This window comes from Phascolarctos cinereus, unplaced genomic scaffold (genome assembly GCF_003287225.1).
Source record: "Phascolarctos cinereus isolate Bilbo 61053 unplaced genomic scaffold, phaCin_HiC Scaffold_3;HRSCAF=262, whole genome shotgun sequence".
NCBI lineage: Eukaryota > Metazoa > Chordata > Mammalia > Diprotodontia > Phascolarctidae > Phascolarctos > Phascolarctos cinereus.
Window position 1 is genome coordinate 126,951,526 of NW_027555736.1, and position 24,981 is coordinate 126,976,506.

The 24,981-nt window shown below is 36.6% G+C and overlaps 1 protein-coding gene across 4 annotated transcripts in view; it reads left to right on the forward strand.

The window, feature by feature from the left end:
• Nucleotides 1-24,981, forward strand: part of MCTP2 (multiple C2 and transmembrane domain containing 2) — a 285,321-nt gene that overhangs the window by 64,247 nt on the left and 196,093 nt on the right. For 2 of the 4 annotated variants that reach the window (XM_078151162.1, XM_020964224.2), the window contains exons 3-4: nucleotides 10,391-10,456; nucleotides 11,278-11,386. In XM_078151162.1, coding sequence (XP_078007288.1) covers nucleotides 10,391-10,456; nucleotides 11,278-11,386 — 175 coding nt within the window. The remainder of the gene's footprint in view (nucleotides 1-10,390; nucleotides 10,457-11,277; nucleotides 11,387-24,981) is intronic. The other 2 variants (XM_020964238.2, XM_078151161.1) reach the window with 2 other exon arrangements.

The window sequence follows — 24,981 nt, forward strand, 5'->3', positions numbered from 1 at the left end:
AAGCTTGGGTCAGTACCCTCTGTTCCCCAGCAGGAGAGCTCAATCTCTTTAAAGGCCAGGGAATAAAGAAACCATGAGTAAAAAGAAACGTACCATAGATTTATATTATGAGAAGAGTGAAGATCAAGACAGAAATTCTGAAGAGGACAACATTGTCAACAAACCCACATCTGCAACAACAAAAGGGAATATGAACTAGTCTGAAGACCAAAAAGCCTTCTTGGAAGACCTCAAGAAGGATTTTAAAACTCTAATGAGAGAGTAGAAAAGTCCTTAAAAAATACAATTGGCCAATTGGAAAAAAAGTACACTGAAGAAAACAAGTCCCTAAAAAACACAATTGGCAAACTGGAAAAAAAGTACACTGAAGAAAACAAATCCCTTAAAAATACAATTGGCCAACTGAAGAAGGAAGTACAAAAACTAACAGAAGAAAACAATCTGTTAAAAACTAGAATTGGACAAATGGAAACTAATGACTCTATGAGAGAGCAAGAATCAGTCAAACAGAAACAAAAAAATGAAAAAATAGATGAAAAATAAAATACCTCATCGTAAAAACTGACCTGGAAAATCGATCCAGGAGAGACAATTTAAAAATCATTGGACTACCTGAAAATCATGATGAAAAAAAGAGCCTGGACAGTATCTTTCAGGAAATCATAAAGAAAAACTGCCCGGAAGTCCTAGAACCAGAGGGTAAGGTAACCATAGAAAGAATACACTGCTCACCATGCAAAAAGAGATCCCAAATTGACAATGCCAAGGAATACAATAGCAAAATTCCAAAATTACCAGATGAAAGAGAAGGTGCTGCAAGCAGCCAGAAAGAAACAATTTAAATATCATGGAACCACAGTCAGGATTACACAGGACCTTGCAGCTTCTACATTAAAAGACTGCAGGGTGTGGAACATGATATTCCAAGGCAAAGGAGCTTGGATTGCAGCCAAGGATCAACTACCCTGCAAAAATGAGCATGATTTTTCAAGGGAGAGATGGATATTCAATGAAATAGGACTTCCAAACTTTCCTCATAAAAAGACCAGAGCTCAACAAAAATTTGATCTTCAAGTACAAGATTCAAGAAAGACATAAAAAGGTAAATGGGACAGAAAGATACAAAATGTTGTTAATAAGGGTGGACTGTTTACATCCCTACAAGGGAAGATGACACTTGCAACTCTTGAGAACTGTATTGGTATTATACCATGTTAAAGGAGTACACATAAAGGGAGTGGATATTAGCTGACTTTGATGTAATGATAAAAAAAATCTTATCAAGTGGGTTAAATGGATCCAAGTAAGTGGATTACTCTGATCTTAGAAAATGTACTGAGAAAGGAGGAGGCAGACAAGGGTAAATTACATTACAGGAAAAGACAGAAAATCTTATTGCAGCAGGAAAGAAAGGAGGGGGGTGAGCATTGTTTGAACCTTACTCTCATCAGATTTGGCTCAAGAAGAGAATAACATAGTCAGTTGGGTATGGAAATCTAACTTGCCCTATGGGCAGTAGGAGGGAAAAGGGGAAAGAAAAGGGAGGGGGAATAGAAGGGAGGGAAGAAGCAGTAAGGGCAAAGGGGAAGAAAAGGGAAAGGGATAATAGAAGGGAGGAGAGACTGAAGGAGGAGGTGGTCAAAAGCAAAACACTAGTGAGGAGGGAAAAAGAGAAAGGAGAAAGAAAAGCATGATGGGGGAAAAAGGATGGAGAAAAAGACTGATAGTAATCATGACTGTGAAAGTTGAATTGCTATCCTTTTTTTTCTCTTCTGTTGAGTTTTGTTTCCTCTTTCTGATGGTTCCTCCTATTGGTTTTTATTTTTACTTACAACTTCACTAATGTGAAAATATGTTAAATAGGAATGTAAATGTATAGCCTATATCAGATTGTGCGCTGTCTTGGGGAGGGTGGTGGGGAGGAAGGGGAGAAAAATTTTAAACTCAAAAGTGTATGGAAGTGATTGTTGACAAATCAAAATAAATTAATAAAATAAAAAAAGGAGGGAATAACATACACACAAAAAATTTTTTTTAAAAATTTAAAAAATATCATAATGATGTACTTTCTAAAGAAAAATCTGCATCTTGATTTATAAAATAACACATTGATAGTGTATCAGACAATGAGTTCAATTATTTATAAAGATTAGTGTAATTTTTATTTAAAAAAATCCTAAATTAGTCTCAACTCAGATCCCTGGTTTTCCTTTTTTTTAGTGATTATTTTTGCCTTTCTCAAGCTCCAGCAGTACCAAGAATAACAGTATTTACATAGCATTTGATATGTCAAATATAATGGTTCTGGGAGATAGGTTATTCAAATAGTATGAGAATCCATATTTTACAAAGGAAAACAAGACAAAACCAGGCTTAATGAGATGAAGTAACTTCCCCACAATGTTGGGACCAGGTCTTGAATTGGGTACTCCTTCCATTATGCACATGCCCATTTGCTGAGCTAAAAGGAGATATGAATGTCTGTTAATTAAGCCCTATTTGGAGAAAGTAAATGCTCTGTTTAACCATAATTCCCAACTTTACTAGTTCCTTCTATTTGGGAGTAACAATAAAAAATGATGCTACTGGAGGTAGAATTGGTCACTGAATCTTGAGAAGTTCTCAGGGTCTATAGCCATAAGTGATCCTCACTACCTGAGCATTTGGTGGTTGGGTGTGTTTTGTTTAATTTTTAGTTGTAAAGTGAGAAGAAAGGTAGAGGGAATCATTAAGTTCAATAAAAAATTATTAAGTAGAATGAATATTTACTATGTCTAAGATATTATGTTTGCTTTGGATATAGAAAGATAAAGAAGGACACTCCCTTAAGGACTTTACAATCAAATTTCAGAGAGTAGGAATAAAACATGTATACAAATAATTACAACACAAGGTTGAATTTAATAGGGACAAAGTCAAGGTTCAGACAAAGTATGGTAGAAAGATTTGAGTGGGGAGAGATAATTTTCAAGTGTGTGTGTAGCAGGGATGGTAAGGAGGTGGATAGATGATTTCCATGGAATAGTTAACTGAGCTGTGCTTTGAAGGGAAAGAAAACTTTAATATAACTAGTGATGGCATTCATTACAGGTGTGGTAGCCAGCCACATGGTCTCTTGCTAACAGGTTTTCCTGCTTCTACTCTCTCCATTGTCCAATCTCTTTCATTCTGTTAGCAGAATAAACTTCCTTATGCATAGATAGCTAAAAACCTTTATCTCCTATTACCTGAAGCTTCAAACTCTTTTCCCTGGAATTCAAGGCCTCCATTATTTAGCACCACCCTACCTTTATAATCTGTCTCATATCATTCCCTTTGTTCCTTCTATGTTCTTTGTTCCTGTGTAGCCAAACTAGACAATTCCTTGTCCCCAAACATGTCGTCTCTGTGGTTTTTTGTTTTTGTGTTTTGCTCAGTCTTTTCCATCATGCTGTAATATCTTGCTTCCTCCACTTTGCTGAATTCTTTTCAGGCCTTCAGGTAAAACCTAAATAATAGTATCATAAAATATGATTAAAGATATAAGCCTGGAATTGTCTCAGAGGCCATCTAGCCTATTGCCTTCATTTTACAAATGAGAAAAGTCGGCACCAGAAAGGTTGAGTCACTTGCTCAAAGCCACAAAACATCAGAGTCAGAGTCAGCATTTGAATGCAAGTCCATTTGACTCCAGAGTTCTTTCTGCCATACCCCACAGCCTCCCTCAAATATTATCTACTCTCTGAAGCTTTCTCTGATCTTCAACATTCTACTATGGACATCACATGAAACTTAGATGCATTTATAGCTGTTGTTCAGTCATTTAAGTTGTGTCCAACTCTTCAATGACCCCATTTGGGATTTTCTTGACAAAGATACTGGAGTGGTTTGCCATTTCCTTTTCAAGGTCATTTTACAGATGAGGAAACTGGGGCAAATAGAGTTAAGTGACTTACCCAGGGTCACATAGATATTACATGTCTGAGGACAGATTTGAACTCAGGTCTTGCTGACTCCAAGCCCAGCACTCTACCCACTATGTCACCTAGCTTCCCTTAGGTACATTAAAGAGATCCAAAATAAATATATAATATATTTTATAGCTATCTGTTTCTTTTCCCCTTACTGGATCGTTGAAGGCAAAGGACATGTCTTATCTAAACTTTGCATCAACACCATACTTAGGACAGTGTTCTACATATAGTAAGCATTTAGTAAATGCTTTTTAAATAAATCAGTATTTAGTATTATTAATTTATTTTGATTTATCAATAATCACTTCCATAAGCTTTTGAGTTTTAAATTTTTCTCCCCTTCACTCTTCTTCCCCTAGATAGTGCACGATCAGATATAGGTTATACATATACATTCCTATTAAACATATTTTTTTTAAATTAATCAATTTATTTTGATTTAGTATTTAGGATATCTGCTACAAAATGGCATATGTTCCAAAGTAAAAGTTCATGTTTCAGGTATTCTACATTATGATTGCAAATTTTTAGCTTCCCTTTTAGGATCATCATCCTAGTCCTACTTGTTATTTATGGTTATATCTTAGGGCTTGCTCCTAGAACCTTCTTCTGTCTTTCAGTGATTTCATTAGTTTTCATGAGTTCAACTCTAACTTCTATGTTGACGGTTCCTAGATCTATAGATAGATTCCCAAACTCCCTTCTAAAATGTAGCTATGTATCTCCAACCAAATCAATATTCCTAAAGCACCTGATTAATCAATAGACATTTATTAAGCACTTGCTAGTGCCAGTCACTGAGAAATACATGTATAAAAATAAAATGGTTTCCTTTCATAATATGCTTCATTATCATCAACAAGCATTTACTGTACCTACTTTGGGGAAGTGTGTTAAAGGGCAGAAGGCAGATTCTGGCCAGAGTAATAATTCAGGGAGATCTACTCAGGAGAACAGCATTTGGCTATTTGATATGGCACATTTTTCCCCTCTTAAATTTTGTTTTTCATTTCTAACTTCCATGGAAGTCATAAAGGCTATAATCAGTATAATTTTTAGTGAGCAAGGAAAAAGTATGTTTATAGATGTGTACGCACACATTTTATATGCCACATAACCATAAAGATAGGATATGTGTATGTAATATATATTGTATAATATGTGTGTGTGTGTGTGTGTGTGTGTGTGTGTGTGTATTCATATGTATTTCAGGGACAAGGAGGAGATTGGTTAAAAAAATAATATTAGAACTACAGCTCTCAGTAGACTGCACTTTAGGCTTTTTATACATTTGTATATGTCAGGATATTGAAAGTTATCGTTCCCCCAGTGGCAGTAATTCTGCCTTTTTGTGCATATGGAGTATTTTCTATTCCTCCATAAGGCAATCATTTTCTTACCTTTATATGTATATATAGTGTGTGACAGTTGCTGTTGCTGTGGGAGCCATAACTTTAAATTCTGTGACTTCTCTACAAGTGTAACCTCCATCATAATGGTGAGTTAATGGAGCTTGTTGCCTGTAATGCCCTTGTTGTTTTAAGGAGAAGAGTATTGTACCTGTCCATTTAGAAGTATGTAAATAAAATAAAGCGGTTAAATGGTGTCACTTCCTTACTTGCATAGAATCATCCTGTGGTGGAAATGTGTAAAGCAAACCTGGAGAGGCAGTGGGATGCCATAATTTGAGTGAGGTAGGTGAAAGGAGCTATTTAGATATACAACTTATTTTTTTTTTCTGGAATAGAATGGTTGTATGTACTCCACCCAAGTCCTACTCTGAGACCCTGCCTTTGTTTAGAAGGCGACCCTAACTTCTGGCAGGTTTTACCAAGCAGTAAAAGCTTTGACGGAAGAGCCTGACAACAATAGACTCTCTGACTTTTATCTGAGAACATCAAAAGGTTATCTCCAGAAAGCTGGCTATCAGATGTTGGGGTTTGGGGGCTATTGGCACTTGGGAAGAACATCTGTTAAAACTTGTAAGGGTTGTCATCTGTTGGTAGGAGGAGTTACCAACACCCGCAGAATAATTGATCTTTTGAGACGTTAAAGGAGAAATACAAGAGTACTGAGAAACAGGTTCTAAGGACTCTTTTCTCAATACCACCATAACCTAAGGTCAGTGGGAGGCGTTGTGAGATACAAAGACAAAAATGAAGTGGTCACTACCCTTGCAAAACCTACATTGTATTGAAGGAAATACCAAGTATCCTCATAAGTGGGTATAAAAGGCATACAAAGTTAAGATAAGGCAAATCAGTAGCTAGGGAAGGGCAGGATCAGGAAAGGCCTCATGTACTTTATGCTTGAGTTGAGCTTTGAAAGAAGCATGGAATTCTAAGAAAGGGGAGTGAAGAGGGATTGTATTTGGGTTTGGGAGAAAGCCAATGCAAGGCAAAGAGAAGGAAAATGAAATGTTATATATGAGGAACAAGCAGCCAGTAAGCTAATTTTGTGGGACATGTTTGTGAACTGGGGATAATATGTCTGTAAAGATAAGTTGGAGCCAGATTGCAAAAGGCTTTAAATAACTTTTTTCATTCCAATCCTCTGCTTAGCACTGAAAACCCTTCATACCTTTATATCTTTGCTGCCTCCTACCTTTCCAGTCTTCTCATGTCTTATTACCCACCATATACTTTGTAATCCAGTGACATGGGCCTCCTTGCTGTTCATCACACAAGATACTCTGTCTGCCAACTGTATTTTCACTAATTGTCTCCCATTCCTGGAATTCTTTACCTTCTCATCTGTGCCTCCTCACATCCCTGGCTTCCTTCAAGTCCCAGTTCAGATAGATAGATAGATAGATAGCTAGATAGATAGATAGATAGATAGATAGATAGATAGATAGATAGATAGATAGATAGATAGATAAAATAAAAACGGTGAGACTGTCCCAACTGCCGAGTTACATTGGAAGACACCTTTGGTGAAAGGCTTTTACAATGTTCCAGAGAATAAGAATCTCTTTACAGATTTTATTCTCTGGCTGAGTCTTTCTGGAGGAGAAATCAGTAACAGTAGTGGAACAAAGTCACTGCTCATCCTGGAACTTTCAGAATCCCAGATAATGGGGTTTTGTATAAATGTGAATGCTGGTAAACTGATAAGCTAGTTACCTACAAAGCACCAAACCAACCAACAATTTTGTAAACTAAAGCAAAGCTAATTTAAAGTAGAATTAGGCTCACTCTTAAAATGCGATTGAGGAGATTGCATCTTACAAGTATAGAAGAATCAAAGTCACAACAACTATGCTGAGTGGGCCTGATTGGCTTTGGGTGAAGCTTTCCTTATATGGCTTTTCCCAATGGCAAGATCAGATCCATGTAGTCTTCTTCATGAGGTTGGTGCTTTATTGCTAAAGAATACAGGGGTTTTCTCACTTGTTTGCTGGTTCGTTTATGTGTTCCAAGAGGTCAGAGATAGTCATTTGATTATCAGTTTCATGGGGGTATATCTGCAGACATATTTGGATGATGATGTATTTTATTGAGAGTGGAGATCCTGGTTAACATTGAAAGAAGCATAACACTATGTATGGAAATTCAAGAAATACTATTAGTGAAGGCTCCATTTCCCATTCTGAAGAAGTGAATGGTATCTGGTTGTTAATTCATGGATCATATTTAGCATGGTGTTGGACTGATGTTTGTTCTATGTGCCCATATTTGTGAAGTTCTGAATATGAGAACATACAGACCCCAAAATGGAGCCAGAGGTAGACATGACCTGTGGCATCAGGCCAAAGTTCATGTTATCAAGCTTCTCTCCTCCCATCCCATATCCCCGGAAGCCAACCTAAGAACCTGGTGTTCTAAGCATTTTTCTGATTTATTTATATTTTGTTTCCAAATGTGCTGATGAGACCACCAGCTTAGAAAGCCAAAGGGATGAATCATAGTAAGTTTCTTTTATAATTTGTATTATAATTACATTTATATTATAATTTATAATCACTGTTTCCTTTATAAAAGATCCTTGAAAGCAGGGATTGTCTTTTGCCTTTCTTTGCATCTCCAGCATTTAGCATAATACATAGCACACAACAAGTGCTTAACAAATGCTTCTTAACTTGATTTGACTTATTGGTAACTCTGTGAGTTAGTCAGAATATTATCTCCATTTCATAGAAGAGATGATTGAGGCTTACCGAAGTTAGTTGATTTATCTAGTATCATACAACTAGTAGCAGAATGAACAGATCTTCTTCTTAAATCCAGTGTTCTTTCTACTACATTCTCATGTCTGTCTATACTCAAATAATTGATGAAATAAGGCAAGAATTCACTTTAAAGAATCTAAAAAAAATAAACGAATTTTCTGGTTGTAATCCACATCAGTAACAAACTGTTTGGTACCAGGTAAGAAATAGCCTCGGTTCCTTCATCATTAAAACTACTTTTAAATGTGATGACTACAGCAATTATGGATGGAATGTTAGCATTTTGAAGCCCAACTTCATTGAACATTAAAAATCTAATATTAATCCAGAAAAAAAATGAACATTTCTAATTTTAAAAGTGAATAATGTGGAATTAGGGTTCTCAGAAGTCTGTGAGGTAAGTCACTGGTATTTAGATGGCCTCAAGGCAGGGTTAATGAGTGATGCTCCACAACTGGGAAAATAAAAAAAGTTTTGAGAAAACTCTCAAACCAGAACTCCTAATTCTATAATGTTTACTTTGATAGAAAGTCTTGACAAAATTAAGAGCCCTTCTAATTTCTATAAGATCAATCAATCAATCGAATCCCTGCTATGTGTCAAGCATTGTGATCTGGGCTGGGAATACATACACACACAAAGAATGATCCTTACAGTAAGCTTACATTCGAATTGATGGTATAAAGGAAAGAAGCATTGAACTTGTAATCAATAGTCCTGGGTTAGAATCCTAGTTCTAACTCTGACTAGTTGTGTGACCATGGATAAGGAACTCAAAAATTCTGCTTCTGTTACCTCATCTATTAACCAGGAATAATAATAACTACCTCATCTCTCCAAAATAGCTGACTTCAAGTATTTGAATGACTGTAATGTATTATATCTACTCTATATGGTTATGGGAGGCAGAACCAGGTCCAATGTATAAAACTGCAAGAAGGTGTATTTTGTTTTGAGTTATGAGTTAGACCAGTAAAACAGGGAGTCATTAGAACTTTTCAGTCAAAGGTTGATCAGTTGGTCATTTGTCCTGGATTCATGTATCAGATAGAAGTTTGAATTAGATAACTTCTGAGCTCCCTTACAACTGAGATTAAATTAAATTAGACAGCGGGTGCAAGGGCACTTTAACTATAAAGTTCTATGAAAATTTAAGGAAGCATTGCTAACCACATGTTTCATTAGTCTGTGGCATAATTTTCTGAGTATCTTGGCATATTCAAATCAGGAAATGAGCTGACATATTTATAAGCTGCGTTTATCCAGAGGAGTACAACTGGGATACTGAAGATCCATGATGCTGTTCAGCATGAGGATCACTTGAATGAACTCAGGAGAGTTCATTTATTCTTAGATTTGGGGAAAGGGAACATGGTATCTATCTTGAAATATCCAAAGGGTTTTTATGTGGAAGGAGGTTATATTTATGGCACTTATGGTGCTGGGAACATTTAGTGGAAGTTAGAGAAAGTCATATTTTGAATCAATAAATAGAAAAAAATTGAAAAAAATTGAAAAAGAATATGTGTGTGTTTGTGTGTGTGTGTGTGTGTGTATGTGTGTGTGTCTTTGGCAATTATTGCTGTCTCAAACTGGAGTGCATTGCTTGGGGAATAATGAATTTTTGGTCCCTGAATCCCTTTCAGTAGAGACTGAATACTGTAGATTAAGAATATTGTAGAAGGGATTTATGATTTTGGGAGTGGTTAGACTAGATGACTTAAGGTCTTTTCTAACTGCTTTTCTCCAATTCTGTGTCATGCAATGATCAACTTATTTGGAATATGTCTTTAAATCAGAGCTAATAAAAATTCCCTTTCCAGTTTAGTAAATGTGTAATCTAACAGCTTGAGACAAGATTGCAAATTCCACAAAGGTATAGTTTAAAGTAGTGCCATCAGGCCTCATTTTGAAAAGCTTCCCATTTTATTTTCCTTACTTATATTTCAGTTCCTGAGTACAATGTTCTGCCCAAATTGTTCTGTGAACTGGTCACCCACATCATACCACAGTTTTACCACACAAGAGTTAAAATGCTAAGTATTTCCTAGATTCGGCTGACGTAAAATGTGTAAATGACACATTTGCAAAGTGAGAGCCCTGGTGGAGAGCTGTCTTCAGAATCTTCTGATCCAGGCATAAGCTTTTAGCCTGTCAAATGTTCAAAGGTGATGAAGCACTTTCAGACATCTTTCTATGTTATTAGTCTGCTTGGTTCTTTGATTTATTATCAGGGTTTTAAAAAAATTTTTTTTTTTTTAAATAGCAGAATCCAGGTGGATCTAGTTATTTGGATACTTCAATGACCTCCCAGCTTTTTGAAGAGCAATCTGTGAGTTTGTGGTTATTTTATTTTTAAGTTCTCTAGCACTTAAGTAAATAATTCTAAGGAAATATTTACTTGAAAGCAAAGTTAGGTTTGGATTTGTTTTCGACTCTGTATAGATATTGAACACTAACCAACCTCATTTATAGAGTTTTAAATCATTTTGTAATAAACATACAATGACTTGATATCAACAATTTCTGTAATTCTCAGGATGTTAAATTTTGCACGACAATCTCATGACTGAGTTACAGGATGGTATTTGATTTAAGATAGTAGACAGTTAAGTGCTGACCACAGACAGAGTACTGGGCTTGGATAAGGGGAGAGACTGAGAAGGCACTGCTTTGTAGGATCTGACAATCTAATGGGGGTACAATCCTACTAGAGAATGAGCATCTATTATGTATTTATCATTTCTTATGTAATGATAAATACATAATAGATGCTCATTCTCTAGTAGGACTAGAGAGGAAACAAAACAAAGGACTACCTAAAGTTTAAAGATAATATTCATTACTAATGGAGAACAAAAAAGATTTCACCTAGTAAATGGTACATGAGGAATAGGATTATACAGTCTGAAGACTGAAGTGTGTATGTGTATAGAACTCATAATATACCTATCAACATTACACCCTTAAGAAGAATTATTATCTTTTTCCTTCCTTAAGGAAGAAAACACAGTTTGCTTTTGCTTTTGTTTTGTGCAGTGTGTCTGTGTCTATGTGTGTGTGTTTGCATACATGCATGCGTGAACACATGTGTGTATTCTCTTGCTTACAAATCGGGGAAAAAAAAGCAAATGGTTTCTCTATTTCCTATAGACTCTTGAAGAAGCAGGAGATTGCTTAAGTAACCTCCCCAGCCCTTTTGCTTACCTCCTCACCATACACCTGAAAGAAGGCAGGAACCTTGTCATTAGAGATCGCTGTGGTAAGGAATCAGTTTTATTTGATGCACTTTTTATGTTATTTTCTATATTTTCCTTTCAACTCTGGTATTGAACTGTTAATCCGCCAAATTCTGCCTTTTACTCCTTCCATATGTATTTAGACATACGTATTTTCAAGTAGGAAAAGAGGGTAAACTTGTTCATTAAGTTTTTAGTGGTGTTAGTTTTTTAAAAATGCTAATAAATGACTGTGTGGGTGCACTTCTGCACATCCTCTAACTACTGCCTTTACCTGTACTTTTCACAGATAGTATTTTTTTGGATGATTACTTTTTCAGCTACATTTTACTTGTAAATTTGATGTTTTCTAGAGGATTCCAGAGACGTCTTGTTGGTCATATTAGGAAGCAAGATATCATTAATGAAGAAAAATGGGGAGTTGAGAGCCTTAAAAGTTCTTAGAACTTTTCTGATAAAGAGTAACACTTATCTGTGAAGAAAAATCTTTGGCCTATAATGCATGCCTATTTGTTTCCTGCCTCTCTATCGAAGTTTTAGCCTGGCCATCCTCAATATTGAGATCTGAATTTGTCACTGTAGAATAGATAGGTGGAAGTAGCAATCAAGTGAAGAAGTGATTGAAATCATAAGAAATTGAAATGAAGTCATTTTTAAAATTTGAGTTTGCTTCTACCAAGCTAATTCTCCAGTGTCCTCGAATGTCAAGAAAATGTTATACTCTTATTCTTACAAATTTCATCTCCAAATTGAAGGTCTGATGGTTTTCTGAAGGGAGACTTGTCATGGCATGGCAAAAGACCTTTATTTATTATTTTTTGTTGTTAAGCTTTATGATAATGAAGGTAGTCTAGGTGTATGAAATGAATAAAGGACCTGAGTTGTAAGACAAGCTTTATTTTGCCTTCTAGGCCTATCCATGCTTCTTTTATGATCTTTTTTATTTTTTAATTGAGAATATTATGTAATGATAAATACTTAATAGATGCTCATTCTCTAGTAGGACTAGAGAGGAATATTAATTTGATAGATTAAAAAGACAAATCAACACTGAGAAACTGGTTATTTAGAGCTTTGGGCCCTAGCATACATTTCTGCTTGGTGGAAATTGGTTTAACTCATTTCAGAAACATTCACTTAGTTCAAGAACCTGTGAAGAGTAAAATAAACTGTATGACCAATGCCTGTGGTAAACCATAGTCGAGTCTTGATTTCCCACTTTGTTCATTATCTTTCTTAAACGTTTACATTCTCATCATCACCAATCGAATTATTCCAATAAAAGCAATATGTACAAAGTGTTTTGGGAATTCAGAGAAGGACAAAGAACACACATGGCCTGAGGAGATTTGTGAAATGATGTCATTTGATCTGTTGATCGAGTTGAACAAGGATTGGGAATGGAAAAGGCAGAGCTGAGGAATGAATGCCATTCTGGAAAGAGGGAACAATGTGAACCTAAGGCCCAAAGATAGGAAAACAAGGAGTATGGCTTCTTTAAAAGTCTCCTTCCATGCATATGAACTTCTTTTTTCTTTTTTTCCTTTTTTTATATAAATTTATTTGCTTTTAGTTTTCAACATTTACTTCCACAAGATTTTGAATTCCAAATTTTCACCCATCTTGCCCCTCCCCTGACCCCAGGGTGGCATGCATTCAGAATACTCCTTCCCCTAGTCTGCCCTCCTTTCTATCTCTCCCCCCCTTCTCTTATCCCCTTCCCTTCTATTTTCCTGTAGGGGACGATATATTTCTGTACCTCATTTCCTGTATTTCTTATTTCATTTTTAAAAATTTTTAAAATTTTTATTTCTTTTTTTGGGTTTTTTTTTCTTTTGTCTAGGCAATGGGATTAAGTGACTTGCCCAGGGTCACACAGCTAGTATGTGTTACGTGTCTGAGGCTGGATTTGAACTCAGGTCTTCCTGAATCCAGGGCTAGTGCTCTATCCACTGCACCATCTAGCTGCCCCATCCTGTATTTCTTATTTCCCAACTGCATGTGGAAACACTTTTTTTTAAAACACGTGTTTTTAAAACTTTGGGCTCCAAATTTTCTCCCTTCCTCCCACCCCACCCACCCTCATTGAAAAGGCAAGCAACTCAATACAGGCCATACATGTGCAGTTATGCAAAACACTTCCATAGTAGACATGTTGTGAAAAACTAACTCTATTTCCCTTAATCCTATCCTGCCCCCCATTTATTCTATTCTTTCTTTTGACCCTGTCCCTCCTCAGAAATGCTTCCTTCTGATTACCCCTTTCCTAATCTGCCCTTCTCTCTATCATCCCCCTGCTCTCTTGTTCCCTTCCTCCCCTATTTTCCTGTAGGGTAAGACAGATTTCCATACCCAACTTAGTGTGTATGTTATACCCTCCTTAAGCCAAATCCTATGAGAATAAGATTCCCTCATTTCCTCTCACCTTCCCCTGTTTCCCCTCCACTGTAAGAACCTTTTCTTGTCTGTTTTGTGTGAGATAATGTACCCCATTCTACCTCTCCCTTTCTCCTTCTCCTAGTATAATCCTCTCTCATCCCTTAATTTTATTCTCCAGATATCACCCCTTCATCTTCAACTCACCCTGTGCCCTCTATCTATCTATCTATCTATCTATCTATCTATCTATACATACATATAATTTTTTCCCTTCCCACTACCCTAATACTGACAAAGGTCTCATGAGTTATAAATATCATCTTTCCATGCAGGAATGTAAACAGTTCAGCCTTAATAAGTCTCTTATGATTTCTCTTTCCTGTTTACCTCTTCATGTTCCACTTGAGTCTTGTATTTGAAAGTCAAATTTTCTATTCAGCTCTGGTCTTTTCATCAAGAATGCTTGAAAGTCCTCTATTTCACTGAATGACCTTTTTCCCCTGAAGGATTATACTCAGTTTTGCTGGGTAGGTGATTCTTGGTTGTAATCCTATCTCCTTTGCCCTCCAGAATATTATATTCCGTGCCCTCCAGTCCTTAATGTAGAAGCTGCTAAATCTTGTGTTATCCTGATTGTGTTTCCACAGTACTTGAATTGTTTCTTTCTGGCTGCTTGCAATATTTTCTCCTTGACCTGGGAACTCTGGAATTTGGCTACAATATTCCTAGGAGTTTTCCTTTGGGGATCTCTTTCAGGAGGAGATCTGTGGATTCTTTCAATTTCTATTTTGCCCTCTGGTTCTAATATCAGGGCAGTTTTCCTTGATAATTTCTTGAAAGATGATGTCTAGGCTCTTTTTTTGATCATGGCTTTCAGATAGTCCAATAATTTTTAAATTCTCTCTCCTGGATCTATTTTCCAGGTCAGTTGTTTTTCCAATGAGATATTTCACATTGTTTTCTAATTTTTCATTCTTTTGGATTTGTTTACTGTGTCTTGATTTCTCATAAAGTCACTATCTTCCAATTGCTCTATTCTAATTTTTAAGGAAGTATTTTCTTCAGTAATCTTTTGGACTTCCTTTTCCATTTGGCCAATTTTCTTTTTAGGGCATTCTTCTCCTCATTGGCTTTTTGGACCTCTTTTGACATTTGGGTTAGGCTATTTTTTAAGGTGTTATTTTCTTCAGTATTTTTTTGGGGGTCTCCTTTAGCAAGCTGTTGACTTGTTTTTCATGATTTTCTTGCATCACTTCATTTCTCTTCCCAGTTTTTCCTCTACTTCTCTTACTTGCTTCTCAAAATCCCTTTTGAGCTCTTCCAAGGCCTGGACTGATTCATATTTTTCTTGGAGGCTTTGGATGTGGGAGCTTTGACTTTGTTGTCTTCTTCTGGTTGTATGTTTTGACCTTCTTTGTCACCAAAGTAAGATAATATAGTCTGACTCTTTTTGTGAGGTTTGCTCATGATCCCAGCAACTACTTGAGTTTTAAGCTCTTTTTTAAGGTAAGAGTCTGCTTCCAATGTGGAGAATATACTGTCCCAAGCTTTGGGGGGTTTGTATAGCTGTTTTCAGAGATACTTCTAGGGACCTGTAAATTTTCAGTTCTTCCAAGGTGGTAGGATAAGGGTCGAAGTGTTTACTCTTTTCCTGGCCAGTGCTCTGGTCTTTGAGTGACCAGCCACAAGCAGTCTTTTCTCTCTTGGAACTGTGAGGAGGCTTTCCTCTCCACAGCATCACTACAAGTTCCACTGCCAGCGCTCCTTCTCACCCCAGGACCGCTACCCAGAACTGTGACCTAGATCCAAGCATGGGCAAAGCAAGAGATTCCTGCCTCAGCACCAGCAAAGAGTCTTGCGGTCCCTCTCTGATCAGCCACTTGATTCCTCCTCAGTCTGTGGGCCCAAAGCTGAGAACATAGCCACTGCCCGGGTGCCCACATTCCACGCTCTGCGCTCTGAAGTTGCCTCTGACCTAGCTCCTCTCTCAGCACCGCAGAAACAGACTTTTCCCACTGACCTTCTAAGTTGTCTTTGGCATTTGTGGATTGAGGAGTCTGGAAACTGCCACAGCTGCCTGTGATTCAGTCCTCTGAGGCCTGCTCCAGGTTTGCTGTGGCCAGTACGCCCATGCCAAACTGCACTCCTCTCCCTGCCCAGCACAATATGCCTTCCATCCAGGCCATCTTGGGCTGGAAATTTGTTTTACTCTGTCTTTTTGTGGGTTCTGCTGCTTTAGAATTTGTTTAGAGCCATTTTTTATGGGTATTTGGAGGGGTTTGGGGGAGAGCTCAAGCAGCTCACTGCTTTCATGCAGCCATCTTGGCCCCCCCCCATATGAAGTTCTTTTAAAAAATGTTTTAGGAGTCTTCTGAATGTAGGATTTTTAAAATATTGGCCACAGTGCCTCAGGGAAGATTACATCCAACAGTTCTCACAATTGCCTGAATGTGGCTGTTAGTTAATGTTAAAAGTTTGCTTGTTCTTTAAACCATTTTGATGGAGTCATTTTGAATTTTTATCTTTGGGCTAAAATTTATCCAAAGTTATCAGTGTAAAGTCAAATTCTATATGCCAAATATATTTATACTCTTGCTTTCAAAAGTTCTAAATGTATAGAATTTAACGTCAACCACTTGGGATACATTTTAGTTTAAAGATAAATATGAAAATCATCGTTAATGGTAAATTAAATTAATAAAATTTGTATTAAATATTTCTAACAACAATTCACAAACTACAGTAAATTAAAGGGTAATGACAGAGCAAATGTTAATGTGGAGGTAAGAGACAGAAATTTGTATGTTAATAATACAATGTGAGGGACAGAAGTTGAAACTAAAACTTAAAGGTAACATACCTTACAAAGAATCCAGAAAAGTAAAAATATCTTTCCTGGGCTCCAGGTACAGAGCATATTGAAAACACAGTTCCTCTAAACAGAGACTGAGCCAGAACTCAGTCAGTGAGTCTACTGAAGCCAACCCCCAGGGAAAGAAAAAACAAGCCCTCTGGATGTTATGTCCAGCTTGGCTCCTTCACCTCAATTTTAAAGTCCATAAAATGTAATATGCGTATATATTATTGACATTGCTGCTTAATTCTTAGTTATTGTATCACTCTTCTCCTATCTAGTAATCCAGTTTTGCAAACATCCCAACTTCTTTGTCAATTATGAAACTATTTATTTTTAAGTCTTGTGCAGTTTGTATTCTGGAAAATTTCAACCCCGTGTGTGTGTGTGTGGGGGGGGTGGGTGTATGGGTGTGTGTGTGTGTGTGTGTGTGTGTGTGTGTGTGTGTGTGTGTAAAATAATAACAACTGATCAGTTCATGGAGGACTAAGCTGTAGTCTTAGACCAGTGACCTTTCTCAGATCCTTGCCTATAAAGACTGACTTTGCATAGATTTTTAAAAATTAATTTCTTTATGTCTTTTGTTTTTACTTTACTATTATTTCTGAATATATTTTACTTTGAATAAAGAATGACAAAAGAAGAGCTGGAAGAAGTTCAGCAAAACTGAGCAACCACCAGTGGAGTCTGACAGTCTATGAGATATCTTACACATACGGCTTCCCATATTCATAAAGAAGGGGGGGCGGGTCCTTGCATAGGTTTTCCTGAAATTGTTTTGCTATATTTCTCTTTTGTTCCTGAGTAAAATTTGGCTTCAAGAGTTGCCTATTTGTCTTCTAAAAGCATTAATCAAGTGCCAGACATGTGAAAGGCATGTGCTAGATGATGGGAATACAAAGACAACACTCAAAAAAAGTTTGCTATTGTCAAGGAGATTACTCAACTTTTCTAGATTTTATCATCATATTTCTTGTTAACCAGGTGGGTAGCTACTTCTCAATGCAGGAAAATAATGGGTTCCTAATTTCCCCATCATGAGGCTGATTCAACAATCTTTTCCCACCACCCCTAAATATCCATTTGGGACCCACTTAGTAGTTAGATGAGAACTTCATTAATATGGCTTTATTATATAAAATTTATTGGTACTCCAATTAGGAGATAGTCAAAATGTAGGGACCAGCTAGTAGTTCAGGTTAGTTACAGCACATGATACATTTGTTGTGGGAGATTAGGGTGGTCAGAGGTTATTTGGGGGATAGTAGAGCAGTGTTTTAGTCCGAGGCTGAAAAGTTTGGATTTTACCTTATTTTCTATCATTTATACCATTGCTCATCTCCATTACATAAGAGAGATGACCATATCTCTATTCCAATTTTCATTGTCAGCGTGTGGAAATATTTTTATTTTTTATTTCTTCTCAGATTTATGCCAAGAACATGACTTGTTTTGGCCTGTTTGAGATCTAAATTATGGGCCATGTTTTTGAAGTGGTTGAAATACATAGCATGTAACCTTATTGTTTCAAATTATATCAAATAGCGTTTGATACCTGCTTCAGATGATTTTGTTGGTAGATGATATTGGTCTGGCTACATCAAATGCTGGAACAATGCAGAGTTTGTTTGAAGAGATCCATAACCTTTCAATAGGTTGGCCTGACCATTCACTCTGAAAGACTAAGTGAATGAGAAATGTATTCTCCTTTGCTTACAACATATATTTGGATGAGGGGCAGCTAGGTGTGCAGTGGATAGAGCACCGGCCCTGGTTTCAGGAGAACCTGAGTTCACATCTGGCCTCAGACACATAACACTTACTAGCTGTGTGACCCTGGGTGAGTCACTTAACCCCATTGCCTAGCCAAAAAAAAACCCCCAAAATTAAAAAAGAAACATATTTTTGGATGGAAAACCTGTAGCAGTTATCTATCAATATGTATATAGAGAGCAGACATACAAATGAACAATGAAGTGTACTCAGACTTAAAGATTAGGAGGAACACGAGCTGGATTTTGTTCAGGGAACTGTGAATGTACTTTAGTGATGCCAAGCTTCTCCCAGAAAAAAGGACCATCTTTTTAATGCTAACTCTATACCAGCGTTGTTTTATGCTTCTGAGACGTGAAACTCTGTCTCTGTATTGTTAAAAGGAACATTCTAAAGAAGGTAATGGAGAGGTAAATGGGTATGCTGCAAAATATAATCATTGAGGAATTTAGAAGAAGAATAGGAGTAAAGAATGTCAGCAGGAAAATGTATGACAGCAAGAGAACATGAGCTGGTCAAATGATAAGGGTAAGGGGTAGCAGGTAGACAGTCCAAGTGCTTTACTAGTAGAAGGTGAGGAGAAGCGTTCATGGTAGGTAGATGCCCTGTGGTGAACATATACAAGAACAAATATCAGAGTCACAAGGGATGTGCAGGAATGGATAGGTTTCAATTCTGCATCATGGAGTGAACAACTGCGTTGATTGAGATCACAGACACTTTTGAGTAGGTAACCATTTTTAACATGACAAACACAAAGCATGTTAGGAAAGTGTAATGAGCAGGAGAAATCACAGAATACTAGAGCCATTAATAAATCTAATTTATTATCTTCATTTTACAAATGAAGAAATGTAGCCTACAGAGATCTAGTGACATGCTTATGATCACACAGACGGATCACACAGTGGAAAAATTAGGACTAGAATTCAGGTCTCTGGATTTCTAAGCCAATTTTTCTGGCACAAATAGTCATGTGCTGCTCTCCTTACTCTGCTAGTCATCTTTTTCAAATTTTGTCACTATCTACTTTCTGTCTATGCAACACCTACAAACCACAACAATATTTAGCACCTTTGTTCTAGAGACATTCTTAGATAGCTACGTCTGTAGATTGCTTTGATACTGAGATGAAAGTCAGCATTCAAGTACATTACTCTATCTTATTTTGGGCCACAAGGTCTAAGGTATAGGTTGAAGGTATATAAGGTATTGATTGAAGGTATAGATATTGACCAGGGACTCAAAATGAGAGAGACACATTGAAAGTAGGTTTCAAACTTGTGGACCTAATTACAAAGTACTCACTATTTTTGTACTTGAACCATCAAAGTACAGTCTACATTTCTCAACCTGGAAGAAAAACAATTTGTGGCTAACTTCTCTATTCTTTGGAAGCAGTCCAATGCTCCTTGGAGTGCTATATAATTAATACCTCCTTGATACCTTTTCCCTGAAGATTGTATTTGTTCTGAAATTGGACCTTTTGCTATGAAAATTTGCTTTTCTTCATGGATGTCAGGTAGAAACAATTTAGGTAAACAAGGAGGCTTTTATAATTAGAAGGAACCTCAAGTATCGTACATTTAAAGTTTAAGCAGTAGATGATTACTTCCATAGAATATCTTATTAGGTGATTGTAGGGGAAAATGGAGATGCTTAGGAAGTTGTTTGTTTTTTTAATCTACTATATTTCCAGTGGATGTCAGAGAAGCGAAGAATCAAGCTATTCACCTTGAGGCATGAACAATTTTGAATACCTCAAATGAGGTTCTTAAAAGGAGCCTAAATTGTCATTATGTCAGTATAGGAAACCTGCTGTCAGTGAACCCATCCAAAAAATATTGGGACTGACAGGAAGGTATTGCTCCCATCATCTGTTTTATGGTACCAAAAGGAATTCGGCAAGGTGCTATAGAACTGATATATAACAGGGTGAAGACTTTAGCCAAAGTATGTACTTCCCTGGCTTAGACAACAAGGTCCTTTGTTTGTTTTGATGTTGTCTTGTATGTTGTCTTATTTTGAAACGCGGAGGTTTTTGAGATATTCTGGGTGTAATCCCTGACAATATTTTCTGGAAACAAAAACAAAATATGTTTCTAACTCCTTTGGAAGAAGAACATGGACTCATCAGTGTTTGGCTCATCTCTATATACTCTTTCTATAGGGATTTATGCTGCCTTAGTCTGAATGGAATGTATGTACTTAGAAAGCACCAATAATTAGTGGATCATAAAACAGTACCAGCACCGATGACATATTGATGAGCATACCTTTTCTTCCACACATGCTTTTCCAACTCAAGCTCTGAGAATAGTAATTAAATTAACACTGACCTTCCTAGAAAGGACATGTCAATCAATGACTAAAACTCTAACCTCCATTCATATAATTTCCCTGTCCAAAACAATCTCCCTGGCCATCTCTTCCCTATGGGTGTCATCTTCTCCTTTAGAATGTGAACTCTTTAAAGATAGATACTGTCTTGCTTATTTTCAGTTGTGTCTCCAGGCCTTCATACAGAGCCTGGCTTATAGTGAGCTAGTAATAAATATTTTATCTGTTGATTTATATAGCTCATAGCAAGACTCCTACATCAATTATGATAAATAATAATCTATGACATGTTCCCATGTAAAATACATGAGCATTTAGACATGTAAAGATGACTAAGGGACAAGGAGGAGTCTGATTTGGGTAAGTATAGACTCTGAAACCAAAGTAGGACTCTCTACTCTCTCATCCCATAGTTCTGCCAATGGGGTCCTCACTGTTTGTTAGGGAAAGCCCATTCAACTGCTGGGTACTTCTATTTTTAATAAGATATTTACTCTGAACCAAAAAGTGCCTCTTTGATTTGTACCTTAATTTTTTTTCTCAATAGCAGCACAAAAAGTGAATAATCCCTGTTAAAAGACAACATACACACCCTTTCTCTGTTTCTCTGACATGTATACGACGCATGAAGTCGATCTTCTCTCACATGCAGCAAGGTTTTTAGCAATCTACATATATCAATCCTGTGGAAAAAGACATTGGATATGTGTTACAAGTAGAAAACAAAACGTCTAATGTATTCTAAAAAATGTACCAAACCTCAACCCCTTAGCCTGCTATTTTCTTCATTTCCTTATTAACCTTCTCACATTGGGTTCAAAGGTCATGTTCTGATATCATCTAATAACTTATGATAAATACAGAAATGACCTCAATTAATTAATTCTTAGCCCCCCCCCTTCCTGGTTTCTTTTTTTTTTAAAGGAAACAAAGAAAAAAACCCTCTTTTCCCCTAACTTTCTCTCCTCTTTCTCAAACTCCACTCTCATAGAATTAGAAAAACATTAGTATTACTAGTTATCTAATTTATTAACAGTAACCACTAATGTGAAGACATAAATTGATATTTCAATAATGTATCTGCTGTGAGAAGGGTCACAACCAGATACACCTCTAGGTATTGGTTGAAACTTCCATACGTATTGGAACCACCGTCTCAAAGTAATACAGTTCTGTCAACATACCAGTTAAAGATCTTTCAAAACATCTCCACAGCATAGCTACTCTACACAAGGAAAGTTAGTGTCACATTACTCAAAATGTCTCCTTAGGCTTTCTCAAAGATGACAACTCTCCAAGTCCCTCATAGACTTTGTCTTCATAGGTGACAGTTAACTTTCTAAGTTTCTTTGTGAAATAAGTTGTCTTATTTCTCTCTCAGAACCTTTACAGAGACTTTCTCTAAGTCAGGACGGTAATGTACTATAGATTACAGTTAACTGGCCCTCTCTAAGAGTTTTGTTCTCTCTCTTAAAGGTACAGAAACAATGACCAAGGTCTCTGTCAGAGTGGCTATTTATTTTGCAGTTACACATATAAAAACACCCAGAACATTTCAAAAACTTCTGGCAAAACACACACACACACACACACATATACATACACACATACATATGTGTGTGTTGTGTATATATTTATATATATTCACAAATATACATATATGTGGCAGGGGAAATAAAGAATATCTTATGGTCCTCTTTGTGATGTTCATATCGCACATTGAGGACCTGGGCAATTTCGAAACCTGTTACACATTTTTGAGGAAACCAAAACATAAATCATACCTAAGCTTTATATGTATTCTTGTTTCCTTATATATGTAAACATACATGTATGTATGTGTATATATATGCATATAGATATATATACTCTTCACTGTACCACATTACCTATACATAATGTGTGTATAAATAAAATACATGTACCATACAGATTAACTGTGTAATACACATATGTAGACCCATGTATGTTTATATATTGCCATTTGGTGTGTGTATGTACGCATGTATATTGCGTATGTGCGCATGTATATATGTGTGTGTGTATATATATATATATATATTATATATATATATATATATATATATATATATACAAATATATGTGTGTGTGTATGCATATACATATATATAGTGTGTGTGTGTGTGTGTGTGTGTGTGTGTGTGTGTGTATACTATAGAGAGGCAGTACGGAATAGTGGATAGAGAAACAGTCTTGGAGTCAAAAAGACCTGGGTTCAAATTCTATCTCTAATACATACTGACTGTGTGAAGCTGGGCAAATCCCTTAACCTCTCAGTGCCTTCAGAAAATTCTGAAAGATTGTAAATTGCAGGGTGATCCCAGTTTTGCTTTCTCAGAGAGGTTTTCCTAACTGAAAGCTTCCTATAAGAATGAGACCATAGGTCTGCCTTTCAACAGCCACTCCCCAAAATAAAAGCTCCCTCACATCCTATAATTATGCTACATGAGGTCAAGGAATGTATCTTACTTAAACTTTATATCTTCCCTGGTCCAGCATTTTACATATGCTAGGTGCATAATAAATGTTCAGTTGATTCAGGGGATTTGAGAGGAGGGATGCAGGGTAGAATTATGGAGTATTAGATCTGGAGTAATATGCAGATGTTACAAACTGAAGCCATAGCCGAGAATGATATTACTGAGGAAATATAAGTAGAAGAAAGACAGAGGAGGAAGGACAACAGAGGCTCACGTGCTCTTCCCACCTGGAGGGTGAGAGGATGATGAAGAATTAATGAAAGTGATTGGAACAATGGTAAGAGATGAGTTAGAGATAGCAGAGCCACAGAAATCAAAGGGGAGGGAAGAAGGAGATGGGACAAGCAATGTAAAATGCTTGTTATATTCTGTGTGTGTGTGTGTGTGTGTGTGTGTGTGTGTGTGTGTTCATAATACAAATTTATAAAACTGCAAAATAATCTTGTTGGGAAAGTTACAGAGGTCATAATTAGATAGCATTACAAATAAAATACTGGACTGTTCCAAAACTCCTTTCTTTATCTCTTTTGTTGTATCTTAAATTCTTCCCTTTTCCCCTGTACCTCTCCTTTTCTTCCCTCCAAGGAGAAAATCATGAGGAAGATCAGTTCCCTACAATGGCTTTATTCTCCCAAAGCATTTGTTTATCAAAGACCTGAGACTGAGCTGTGTACCCGGTCTTCTTGAATGACTCCTTGAGCAGAATAGATGTGATATTATTAATTCAGGGAAGCTTCTTTGAATATTTCTTGATTTGGATGTTTTTACATGAAGAGAGCCATAGTGCTATATAATTTAGTTCTGAGTCCCTGGCTTTCAGAGCCAAGAACATGCTATTATTTGCTCTGAAATCTTTCCAAAGGTGAATATTGAAAGTATTGATGGTTCCCTGGGATACAATCTCTGTGGATCTCAATTTCATCTCTGCAATGAGAGGGCTGGACTAGCCATTAACAGAAGGCATATGTAAAACTTTTTATTCCATGTATCACTGAATTTCAATCTTTAAGTCTGTCCTATCATAGTACAGTTTGTGCTAGCCATGAACTATCAACCTATATTTGTGTGTTCCAGACGATTTTCTGGGATTCCTTTGAAAAACATTAGTTCCTTTGTTCGAATACTCTTCCAACCTTGCGGTTTGGGAGCTGATTACAATAGGTTGCCACTTCTAGATAGAGAAGTACAGTATGTTGATGCCCTCTCGTGGCCATTTCAAATGCTGCAATAGAGAAAAAAGAACAACTCCCAAAATAGTAATCTTAATAAAATAATTTGCTAAATTTCCCTAGAGGGTTAGGCCCAGAAATTAATAGATTAATGTAATTTTGTTTAGTGTGAATGTTTAAATGTTCTTGTGAAAAGTCATGAGCTGTCTGTTAAGGTAACTGTAGGAACTGGCAGCCAGGTTCAGAAATAGACAACTGTCCATTTTTCAAGCATAGCCATAGCTAATTTTCAGATGATAAGGAAGACTTTGAGTACATAATTATGAATGTGTACATATGTGTGTGTGTGTGTGTGTGTATTCATAAAAGGCATTCCTACCAGTTGGTTTATAGGTTTTTATTTGTAGAGATTCTGCTTATATGCATGAATGCAGGATTTGTCAGTATGATGAATTACTTATTAAATTCCAGGTATTTTCCAGGGGCACAACTACCTCAAAGAATCTTGCCCAGGGTCACATGGCTAATAAGTGTGAGGGGTAGGATTTTAACCTAGAACTTCCAGACTTAGGCTTAGCGGTTTTTTCTTACAATATGCCAAG